Source organism: Phoxinus phoxinus (assembly GCF_949152265.1).
Source record: "Phoxinus phoxinus genome assembly, chromosome: 20".
NCBI lineage: Eukaryota > Metazoa > Chordata > Actinopteri > Cypriniformes > Leuciscidae > Phoxinus > Phoxinus phoxinus.
In genome coordinates, this window is record NC_136895.1 from 7,970,538 (window position 1) to 7,982,801 (window position 12,264).

General features: G+C 41.3%; 1 protein-coding gene across 2 annotated transcripts; it reads right to left on the reverse strand.

Moving 5' to 3' along the window:
- Positions 1-235: 235 nt before the first annotated feature.
- Positions 236-2,863, reverse strand: LOC306988353 (uncharacterized protein). Of its 2 annotated transcripts, none has more exons than XR_013795383.1 (3): positions 1,846-2,860; positions 597-834; positions 236-402 (listed from the first exon to the last, which is right to left on the reverse strand). XR_013795383.1 is itself a non-coding variant. In XM_079593289.1 (3 exons), the coding sequence occupies exons 1-3, from the start codon at positions 2,480-2,482 to the stop codon at positions 782-784; spliced, it is 552 nt and encodes a 183-aa protein (XP_079449415.1). In that variant the 5' UTR covers positions 2,483-2,863; the 3' UTR covers positions 236-781. The 2 variants fall into 2 exon arrangements, 1 of the variants encoding a protein (XP_079449415.1); XM_079593289.1 differs by having other exon boundaries at positions 236-834; positions 1,846-2,031; positions 2,170-2,863.
- Positions 2,864-12,264: the final 9,401 nt, after the last annotated feature.

Genomic DNA, 12,264 nt, shown 5'->3' on the forward strand with positions numbered 1-12,264 from the left:
TTTGACAGTGCAAGCTGGGAGACCAGCCAGGAGAGCATTACAATAGTCCAGTCTGGATAGAACAAGCGCTTGAACAAGCAGTTGTGTAGCATGCTCTGATAGGAAGGGCCTGATCCTTCTGATGTTGTACAAGGCAAATCTGCATGACCGGGCAGTGCTAGCAATGTGATCTGTGAAATTCAATTGGTCGTCAATGACAACTCCAAGGTTCCTGGCTGATCTTGATGGAGTTATGGATGACGAGCCTAGCTGAATGGTGAAGTTGTGATTAAGTGCTGGGTTAGCCGGGATTACAAGTAGCTCTGTCTTCGCAAGGTTTAGTTGAAGGTGGTGGTCCTTCATCCAGCCAGAAATGTCTGTCAGGCAGGCTGAGATGCGAGCGGCTACCGTCGGATCATCAGGCTGGAATGAGAGGTAGAGTTGTGTGTCATCAGCGTAGCAGTGGTAGGAAAAGCCATGTTTCTGAATCACAGATCCTAGTGATGTCATGTAGATGGAGAAGAGAAGTGGTCCAAGCACTGAGCCCTGAGGCACACCAGTAGCTAGATGTTGGGTCTTAGACACCTCACCCCTCCACGACACCCTAAAGGACCTACCCGAGAGATAAGACTTGAACCACTGGAGTGCAGTTCCCGAGATTCCCTTCATCTTTAGGATTGTCAGGAGGATCTGGTGGTTAACTGTGTCAAAGGCAGCAGACAGATCCAGCAGGATGAGAACTGAGGACTTGGAAGCAGCTCTTGCCAATCTCAGAGCTTCAATTACTGAGAGCAGAGCAGTCTCAGTCGAGTGTCCGCTTTTGAAGCCAGACTGATTGCTGTCCAAGAGGTTGTTCTGCGTAAGAAAGGAGGAGATCTGGTTGAAAACAACTCGTTCAAGTGTTTTTGCGACGAAAGGAAGAAGAGATACCGGTCTGTAATTCTCTAGATGTGCTGGATTTAGAGTGGGTTTCTTAAGCAGTGGGGTTACCCGAGCCTGCTTGAATGCTGTGGGAAATGTACCAGTGTGAAGAGATGTGTTTATGATGTGTGTGAGTGTGGGTATAACCGAGGAAGAAATAGCTTGAAGTAGGTTAGTGGGAATGGGATCAAGCGGACAGGTAGTAGGGCGATTGGAAAGAAGGAGTTTGGAGACTTCTGTCTCTGAAAGCAAGGAGAAGGAAGGTAGAATGTGTGTGTTAGCTGGTAAAATGTGTGTGTTAGTTTGTGGATTGGTAAATTGGCCGCTGATAGTGGTAGTTTTGTTTATGAAGAATGAGGCAAAATCATCAGCTGTTTGGGTAGATGAAGGAGGAGGAGGAGGAGAAGGTTTTGAAAAGCATGCGAGAGTCAGAAGAATTGTTAATTTTGTTGTGATAGTAAGTAATTTTAGCAGTAGATATGTTAGCTGAGAAGGAAGAGAGGAGGGATTGATAAAGATCAAGGTCAGAATGATCTTTGGATTTGCGCCACTTCCTCTCTGCACCCCTGAGTTTAGCACGATGTTCACGGAGAACATCAGATAACCAGGGGGCAGAGGGAGTGGCGCGGGCTGGCCTGGAGGAAAGGGGGCAGAAGTTGTCCAAGCAGGATGTTAGAGTGGAGAAAAGAGTATCAGTTGCACTGTTAGTATCTAGTGCTGAGAGCTGGTCTGGTGGAGGAAGTGTGGATGAGACCAAAGAGGATAGGCGAGAGGGTGAGAGTGAGCGTAGGTTCCGCCGAAAGGTGACCTGTGGAGGAGTGCATGATGTATTCTGGGGCAGGTTGAGGTTGAGAGTGAGGAGGAAGTGATCTGAGGTGTGCAGTGGAGTGACAAGAGTATGGTCAGTGGAGCAGTAGCGTGTGTAAATAAGGTCCAATTTGTTACCTGATTTGTGAGTAGCCGCAGTCGATACTCGTTTGAGGTCGAATGAGGCAAGCAGAGTGTGGAAATCAGTAGCTTGAGGTTTTTCCAGGTGGATGTTGAAGTCTCCAAGAACTATGAGAGGAGTGCCATCCTCAGGGAAGGAAGAGAGTAGCACATCTAGCTCCTCTAAGAAACTGCCAAGCTGACCTGGGGGACGATAGACAACTACACAATGGATTTTAATAGGACTAGTGATGGTAATAGAATGTGATTCAAATGAGTTGTTGTTACACAGAGGTGGTAAATTAGTAAATTTCCAATCGTTTGAGATGAGCAGACCGGTACCTCCACCCCTTCCAGTCAGACGAGGGGTGTGTGAGAAAGTGAAGTTAGTGGAGAGCGCAGCTGGTGTGGCTGTGTCCTCTGGTCTGATCCAGGTCTCAGTCAGGGCCAGAAGGCTGAGACCTGAATGACTAGAAATAGATGTAATGAAATCAGCTTTGTTAACTGCAGACTGACAATTCCAGAGACCAATAGGAAAAGAGAAGATAGTACTAGAAGACAAGGGAAGGGTACGCAGGTTGTTAGGATTGCGCCGCCTCCGACGTGTGACATAGGATTTACGAATGTTAGTAATAGTAGGGATTGTAAAACACATGGTGTAAGAGCTCACAAACAGAAAGATCAGTTGAATAGCTTATATAGCAATATAGCTTCTTCTGATAAGTGCTCTAGGTTGGTAGCTTAAATACTTTCCCTAGCTTTGGTGAGTAGAAAACGAAATGACAATAAAAGATATAACAGAGATAGAAATTAATACTCAAGTGCCTTGTCGGTGTCCTTGCTCGGTGGAGTCGCACAGGTAGAGTCGTTGGTCTTTACACTCTTCGGTCTTCACACGATGAGGGCTTCACGCCGCCGCGAACGCTGCCGCGGTGCACTAACCTATTTATACACGCCTATTATCTCGTTGTTGAGTACTGCAGGCCACGCCCTCGCCACGCGAAACTCAAGTCACGCCACAAACAAACAAAGGCCACGCGTGCGTTTTACCAGAGTAAAACACAGTACACAAAACAAAGTATCCTAGCAACAAATAACTGCGCTGAAATCTACTGACAAAAGTAAACACTCACAGACTGACGCTCTCTTCTGCTGTCCAATATAGCTTCTTCTGATAAGTGCTCTAGGTTGGTAGCTTAAATACTTTCCCTAGCTTTGGCCATGCCCTCGCCACGCGAAACTCAAGTCACGCCACAAACAAACAAAGGCCACGCGTGCGTTTTACCAGAGTAAAACACAGTACACAAAACAAAGTATCCTAGCAACAAATAACTGCGCTGAAATCTACTGACAAAAGTAAACACTCACAGACTGACGCTCTCTTCTGCTGTCCAATATAGCTTCTTCTTCCTGCTTCTCAATTCTTATTATTTAGTCAACACTTATTTACTTAGTCCAAATAATGTCACTTCTTGGGTGCCAAAATGTTTTCACAATATTAAATTTTTATGCGGACACATCATGTGGTATGCAAAATATGGGAATTTTAATTTATTCTACATTTAACTGAATATCAATTCAGCAGACAATATCAAAATTACAACATTGTTGTTTTGTTTTAATTTTGGACCAGTGTTGTAAAACTAGAGCTTGGTCTTAAATCTGATTCCTACTAGAGTCTTGGTCTTGTCACGGAATCTGCTTGAGACAGAGTTTGTTCTTTGGTTTGCTCTTTGGTTTTGTGGTCTGTGCCGACTTGTGCATATGTTCTTCTCTGTGCTTCATTCACCCCCAGAAAAGCTTATTTACACACTCTGACTCATTCAGATACTCTTCTAATCTCCGTCTTGACTCGAAATCAACCTACTCGGGTATTGGCCTGGACTCTGACTCGAATGAGCTGGTTTCAACTACTACACTTTCGTATACTCTTGAGTGCTAATTTGTACCCTGTTTGTGGAACATACAATATACTCTCTAGACCCCTTCAGTAAAGCTGCCTTAAGAATTGAGAAGCAGGAAGAAGTGTTTTCCTAAATGGTTGCCATAAAAATGAATACTGCCACTCATCACCTTTAATATCCCATCCTGTAGGGATGTAAAGTTGCAGCCCCCACACATACTTTCTCTATATATTTAGCACTTACCAACTAGATTAGTGTCCCAAGTGACAATTTCAGAGACCCTGTTTCTTTGCAGAGGCTTATTTGGGGGCTAATGCTGTTGATTTGTTATGAACCTGATTTGGTTTAATTGGGCAATTAGCCGGGATTGTACAGGGGAAACAAGAGGGCTTTGCCTCACCAGATTAGAGGTTATTACCATCAGGCAGTTTAGGGACAGCTTGTAGTCCTGCGAGGCCCCCTCCCTCCACTTCGGCTTAATACCTTATTGTCACAGGCAATTGATAGCTTCTCTCATTCACCCCGTAATTGTTCAGAGGCCAGAGGAGAGATAAGTCTTGAAATGTAATTAAACATGACCTTTTCCCAATGCCGACTCCCAAGACTCGAAGACCATATTGTTCGAAAATGTAAATAATGAAAAAGATAATGAGACTTAAATGGACTGATTATCACCATTTGGGGCAGATTTGTTTGTCACCGTTTGGCCTCTACCCAGTTCTGGGACTTTCCCTGGGTGGTTAATATAATCCCAACCCAGTTTTGGCATCCTGAACTGCAGAACTTTGTGCACACTGCACTTTGTGCTATTGCTAATATTTGTAAATGAGGGGTACTTAAATGGATTTGCTTCAGAACCCAGAACAAGTGGCATCCTAAAGTAATACCAATCCTGAAACCAGTATCCAATATAGTCTTTGTAGAGTTGTCAAAATTACAGCCTTTGGTACCAAATCGGTACTGAAATTTTAAAAAATGTGACGACACCAGCATTTCCCTCTAGCATTTTAAGCGCTGTTGAACGGATTCTTAAACACTTCTGATTGGCCGTTGTGTGGACCCACTCAACGTGTGTTTTTGGCTACAATGATCAATGCTTCAAAAACATGTTGTTTTCACCGAGCGCTTACACAGATACACACGGGAGTGTTTGAAAGCAGCGTCTATCGGCAAATATATTAGGGATCCGCTGATAAACGCCTGCTTTTAAATTCTCCCATGTGTATCTGTGTAAGGGCTCGGTGAAGAGTGTCAAAGATGTCATTGTTGACCATTGTAGCCAATCACAGACATATATGGTGAGCGCAAAAACACAATGGCCAATCACAGACATATATGTTGAGCGCAAAAACACAATGGCCAATCAGAGACATATATGTTGCACGCGTGAACAGAATGGCCAATCACAGACATATTTGTTGTGCGTGTGAACACAATGGCCAATCAAAGGTGTGTAAGAATTGTCCAACAGCGCTCAAAATGCTAGAGGGAAATGCTGGTATCGTCACATTTTTAAACTTCAGTACCGACTTGGTACCGAAGTCGGTACTTCTTGACAACTCTAAGTCTGTGTATATTTTTCTTTCTTATAGGTTGATAGTAATAGTGACATAATTTGCACCAAAATTCTGATGGGATGCACATCCTTTGATGTCGTCAAGAAACCCTATCAGAAAACATCTTTTGGATTGTGACCAACTAGTTGAGAACCACTGGAGATACCAGAGATGACAGGTCAAGGAATAATGTGGCATCTCCAATAGGATTAAATAAATCAACTGTGCATCACACTTGCATTTGTTCTGATTCCTGTGTTTAGTGAATTTGCTCAGAGGGACAAAAGAGTCTGAAACCGAGAGAGAAAAATAAAGCAGATGAAAGTTCCCGAAACGAGATAGCCCAGCTGGCCCCAGGTGCACCACTGTTTCATTCTCCAGCAGAGAGCAGCAAGCAGGAGACAGTGCAATGATTGCGGCCTGCAGACGGGTGCTATTATGGCCGTCGAAAGAGGAGGTGGAGGTGGGGGGGGGGGAAATTACATGATCAGGTTTTCAATGAAAGAGGAGCTGGTAATTTGCAGAGGCGGGTGAAAGGACGAGGGAGAGAAAAGGTAAGAAAGAGAGAATGTCAGTTGGAATATACTGCCAAAACGGGCAGCAATGACAATCTGTAAACATTTCCATTATTGCTCAAATCCCCAAGCAAATCATAAAGCCCTGGCTAGCGATCGGAGTGATGGCTTCGCCCGTCAATTTGGTGCAAGGGGTCGGCTACTTTAATTGCAACCGGCTCTGTTGCTTTGAGTTATTACTCAATTACTAGCAGAGGGTGTTGACTGTTGGCCTCCGTCAAGGCTGCTCAGGGAGTTCGTGGTTCACACATAAACATAACATCCAAATGTTGGTTATAATGCCAGTCTGAAATGGGATCTATTTCGAGACAGAGGTGAGGAAATCACTGCACGGCAAGCTGAAATCCTTTTCTTTCAAATTTGCATCTAAAAAATCTTATGTAAACATGACTTTCCACCTCTACGCTTCTCAAAGCCCGAGGCTGGAGACTATCGACATTTACATAACAGTAGATGTACCTAAGAGGCAAGATTCTGCACAGCAAATCCCAGAAAATACAGACAAGCACTATATATTTCCTTTTTGTGTTGGTTTGAGAATCTTTTGGTGTTCTGTCATGGGAAATTTATTTGCTAGTCCTTGAAAGAGATATAGTGCCTTAGCACCTTCGCTCAGAGAAATGTTTGACATTTAGCTTGTATATTTGTTTGGGTCTTCTATATCTACGCGTTTAAGAAAGGCCAGAGGCCCGCTGTGAACCATTGGCTTTCAAAAAGGGCGAGAGTTCTGAGACCAAACCGAGATGAGGCGTCTTTTTTTCCCCATGCTTTTCCATGTCTCCTCCTTACAGGAGAACTAATGTGGAGGAGGAGGAGAAGCGTGGTGTGGTCTGAAGCCAAAGAGGTCAAGTCAGCCAGACATTCTTGCCTCTGTCTTCTAGCGCCTACCGCCGAGCCGCCCACTGGATGATTCACCCCAAGGGGGACCGACTTTACAGAAGCCGATCAATAGTGTCACTTTTAAGTGGGATGAATCTGAAAGGTGCTTTGAAAGAAGTTAAATCTCAACTTGGGCTGTGGGTTTATCTTGCAACACTCAAGAATTAGACAACCATTGGGTGCCAAGAAACAAAGAGGGCAGGGGGTGGGATGAAAGCGGGATAGAAGAAAATATCCCAGGGTACCTGTGGAGAAAAAAAAGCCATCTTTCAGATACAGTATTTGGGTCAAGATTAGCAGACAATAAATAATTTGACGTGGCTTTGAAACCAAATTTTTCAGAGTTTACTGTCTGCTGAATTATAGACTTTCCTCATCAAAGACCCTATCAATTTTTCAGGCAGTTCAAAGCAGAGCCTGAGTCATATAAGTCTGTAAATACAGTATGTACTTCAAGCCAAGTTGAGGAGAAAGTAAGCCTAGTCTTCGTTTGTGTCGACATGCCTTAGTAATTAGGAAATCTTAAAAAAAAAAAAGAAGAAAAAAAGGCAGGGACATTTTCTGAACAGGAAATAATTACCGGTACAAATAAAAACTGCACCTCTTTAAACTTTTAATAGTGGAATATGAAATTAATATTGATTTTCCTGAAATTAGCTATTGTGGTAATGGACTAGGTGTCCAATCCTGCTCCTGAAGGACAAAATGTCCTACAGAATTTAGCTCCAACCTTTACCAAGCACGCTTGCTTGGAAGTTTCTATTGATCCTGAAAACTTGTGGTTGTTTATTAATGGTTTTATTTTGCATTTATTTTATACAAGGCTTGCGGTTTTTGCAACTCTGTTACTACAACTTAAGAAATGTCTGAATATAGTTTAAAACCCTGGTTTGTGTGATTTTAGTTGTTTTGTAGAATAAAATTAACATTAACTAAATGAATTGCATTTATTTATTTGAATTTTTAAATATATTTACAACAAAGTAATAGGTTTATAGATGTAGCTTAAATTAACCCATCATTCTTCTTAATTTTAGGACTAAGTTCTTCACGATATTATCTCTTTCCCCGAGGAACTTTGCGTTGGCTTGAAAAATAACTTTGCCCTAATAACCTTAAAGGTTTTGGATTTAAGGTTCTGTACCAGTGAAACATCTTTTAATGTAGTTGTTGACATTTTGCTGAATCTGTCTTTGTGGGTCTGTTTTTTCCTGATCTCCCAGAGAAACTTTTACTTATACTGAATGATCATTCCATGTCCCTGCGACAAAACACACCTTTTGTTATCTGTAAGTTAAACACAATCATTCATTCGAACCTCTGCTCTTTATATAAATATATCCTTGGCTTCATCTATGCACTGACCCGTTATAAAAGGTCTCCATTTCAGAGAAATCACCTCCCTACAGCTGAGAAACCAATTCACCTTCTTGATGTCCTTCTTCACCTCTCTTTTTTCCCTGGAGTCCATGAGCGATCTTTTCTTATTTCTCTGTTAATGGTGAGAACAATTTAGCTGTGGCCATACTTCACTTAGCAACCCAGTGACTTCCTCTTAATCAGTGTCTCTTTCTCATTTAAAGCTGTTGCCATCAGCTGTTACCATCAGTATTTGTTGTGCTGATGAGGAGGTGATTTGGGCCTTGACAACTTAATGATCAATAAACAGCAGAATTTGCAGTATATAATTGCAAAGTGTTCATTCCTGTGTGGTTTCTAGGCTGTTTTTGTGTTTGCCAGGACTTTACAAAGCTGTTGCTCAAGTGTTCTGATTGGTTTTCAGTGTCTTGCTATTGATTGAAAGTGTGATCTGGGTGGTTGCTGGGGTGTTTTTATTTTTTAGCATGTTTCTAAGTGGTTTCTAGGGTGTTCTATGTGGTTGCTATGACTTTGCTATGTGGTTGATGAGGTGTTTTCATTTTTAGCATGTTTCTAAGTGGTTTCTAGGGTGTTCTAGGTGGTTTCTAACTTTAGCTGGACAATAACTTTATTCTAGAGCTGCTGTAAAGCCAAAACAATCTGTTACTTTAATTTTCTATTATCACTGTAAAGCTGCTTCGAAACAATTTATATTGTTAAAAGCGCTATATAAATGAAGGTGACTTGACTTGACTTTCTATGACTTTACTATGCGGTTGATGAGGTGTTCTCGATTTTAGCACATTGCTTAGTGGTTTCTAGGGTGTTCAAGATGGTTGCTATGACTTTGCTATGTGGTTGCTGAGGTGTTCTCATTTTTAGCATATTGCTAAGTGGTTTCTTGGGTGTTCTAGATGGTTGCTATGACTTTGCTATGTGGTTGCTAAGGTGTTTTCATTTTAGCACGTTGCTAAGTGGTTTCTAGGGTGTTCTGGGTAGTTAATAGGTCTTTGCAATGTGGTTGTTAAGGTGTTCTTGTTTTTAGCTCATTGCTAAGTGGTTCCTAGGGTGTTCCGGATAGTTGCTAGGACTTTGCTACATGTTTGCTGAGGTTCTCATTTTTAGCATGTTGCTAAGTGGTTTCTAGCATGATCTATTCGGTTGCTATGACTTTAATATATGGTTGCTAAGGTGTTTTCATTTTAGCACGTTGCCAAGTGGTTTCTAGGGTGTTCTGGGTAGTTAATAGGTCTTTGCTATGTGGTTGCTAAGGTGTTCTCATTATTAGCATGTTGCTAAGTGGTTTCTAGGGTGTTCTAGATGGTTGCTATAACTTTAATATGTGGTTGCTAAGGTGTTTTAATTTCAGCACGTTGCTAAGTGGTTTCTAGGGTGTTCTAGATGGTTGCTATGACTTTAATATGTGGTTGCTAAGGTGTTTTAATTTCAGCACGTTGCTAAGTGGTTTCTAGGGTGTTCTGAGTAGTTAATAGGTCTTTGCATTGTGGTTGTTAAGGTGTTAGGGTTTGTTTTCAGCACATCACTATTCAGTTGTTAGGGTGTTCCGAGAGTTTCTTACTGGCTTAAAGGGTTAGTTCACCCAAAAATGAAAATAATGTCATTAATGACTCACCCTCATGTCGTTCTAAGCCCGTAAGACCTCCGTTCATCTTCGGAACACAGTTTAAGATATTTTAGATTTAGTCCGAGAGATTTCTGTCCCTCCATTGAAAATGTATATACGGTATACTGTCCATGTCCAGAAAGGTAATAAAAACATCATCAAAGTAGTCCATGTTACATCAGTGGGTTAGTTAGAAGTCTTTGAAGCATCGAAAATACTTTTTGGTCCAAAAATAACACAAAATAAGACTTTATTCAGCATTGTATTCTCTCCCGGGTCTGTTGTGAATCTGCGTTCAGGACTCCACAGTGACGCTGCTGACTGAAGACGCTGATGACGTGTTATCTGGTGCGCCCGAGCTTCGTTTACAGTCTGAGGGAGACGCACGCTATATTCAAGCTATTCTACATTGTTTGCGTGGATATCATTTTTTTAATGGTGCGTAAATGTGCATGTCGCGGATGAGACACTTTTACAGCGTGCGTTTCCCTCAGTCTATAAATGAAGCTCAGGCGCACCAGATAACACGTCATCAGCGTCTTACGCCATCAGCGTAACTGTGAAGGATTGACAACAGACCCGGGAGAGAATACAATGCTGAATAAAGTCTTATTTTGTGTTATTTTTGGACCAAAAAGTATTTTCGATGCTTCAAAAACTTCTAACTAACCCACTGATGTCACATGGACTACTGTGATGATGTTTTTATTACCTTTCTGGACATGGACAGTATACCGTATATACATTTTCAATGGAGGGACAGAAAGCTCTCGGACTAAATCTAAAATATCTTGAACTGTGTTCCGAAGATGAACGGAGGTCTTACGGGCTTAGAACGACATTAGGGTGAGTCATTAATGACATTATTTTCATTTTTGGGTGAACTAACCCTTTAAATAAAAAGAGGCCAGTTGTAAGACATTCTGGTCTCTCGATATAAAAATAAGTAGCGTCATCCAAGCAAAAATCTTCTGATTGCTTATAAAATTGATCAGCGATCAGTAAATCCATAAACAGCAGCAATCTCATGGACTGGGTGCTTTTTCAAAAGTAATATTGTTTTGGTTCTTTTACTGCTGTGTTCAAACTCTTCCCCACTGAGAAAGATAACAGTGGATACACAATACAACGAGTATTGAAAAGCATGCATGCTCTTCAATGAAACCACAAAAGAATAAAGTAAAGGTCAAGAATCTTGAACAGATTTGTGTGCAAGATAAAGATGCTATCTTGTGCTTTGAACCAAGCATTGATTCATGTGTTTGATGTATAAGTGTATCGAAAGGCTTTGCCCTTAGTCTTTAGAAAGTTCTTCTGGAAGTGATTTTATGGGAAACAAGCAATAAGACAAAGGTTACCTCTTGAGTACTACATCCATCAACTCCTCTTTAAAGATGCACTCAGTTTTTTCCCACTTTAAAAAAAGTTGTTCCTGTAAAGAATTAGTACTTTTGACAAATATGTTTGTCTCGAATTATGGCCACATTTAATATGGCTCTCAATAGTTTTTATTTATTTAAGTGAAGCACGATCATGGGTGAATATATTATGCTTTTCAGGGTGTTTACACGACAATACCTGTCATAGGGAACCATGAAAACGTCTAAAAACGCTGTATTATTCATGCCAGGCCAGTAGATGGCGATGTGACTTTGTAAAGAAAAACTACGAGCCTTTAGACTGAACACATATGCATGTGCATGACGTCATGGTTTTCAAATGAATGTTTTTGACGTTTACATGGAGACAATAACGGTATCGCTTTCAAAAACCCATCCGCGTTTTCAAGCACCCAAAACGGCGTTGTCGTGTAACTGAACGGCCAAAACTCATAACATTTTTCCGTCTTTTAGTTGAAAATGGAGTTGTGTAAAACGGCTCCTTAGTCCTTACAATTTTAAGTCGGCTCATTATGTTTCTGGTCTCTTATTGGTATGAGTATAATCTCAGGCATCATTACTCCACTAAACAGGCAGAGCAGGTATGAGGATGAAATGAAGTGAACTGTGTAACTGCTGCAAATAACTGTGTTTAGTTCAAATACATGGTTGTAAAACACTTGCATTTGTTGTTACTGTTCAAACCCCTGTTCAAGGCCCCCAAATGGGAACAGCACTCGATTAGTGGACCCCAGGTCATTTGATTTTTAGACCCCTCATTTAAAATGAAAATGAACTCAATTTAATTTGTTATTCAGGGGTGCAACCATTAAGTGATTGAGATTGGATTGAGAGCATTAGATTCAGATCAGTTCTGCGAGCTTGGTCGGACTGAAAAACAACAACAAATGACTCAAAAGCAAGATTACCTTACGAATCAGGCATCATTCTGTCCCTAGAAAGCCAAATTGTGTTACTGTCAATGAGAGAAAAAAAGAAACTTTGTAAAGAAACACTATGCGCCTATGGACTGAAAACGTAAAGCTCATGCGCATGACGTCACCGTTTTCACAAATTCACATTTTTACGGTAATGTATTCAAAAAAGTGTACTTTGAAACGTCAAATGTTTGCTTTCTCACTCAGGCTCCCAAAACACTGG

Bases quoted from the DNA above. Each gene is read 5' to 3' on its own strand.
- LOC306988353 (XM_079593289.1), bottom strand. From the start codon at position 2,482: ATGTGTTTTACAATCCCTACTATTACTAACATTCGTAAATCCTATGTC. The intron at 2,032-2,169 runs GTACCGGTCTGC...ATCGTCCCCCAG, and splicing joins TCTGACTGGAAGGGGTGGAG to GTCAGCTTGGCAGTTTCTTA. The intron at 835-1,845 runs GTAACAAATTGG...TTTCTTACGCAG, and splicing joins TGCGGCTACTCACAAATCAG to AACAACCTCTTGGACAGCAA.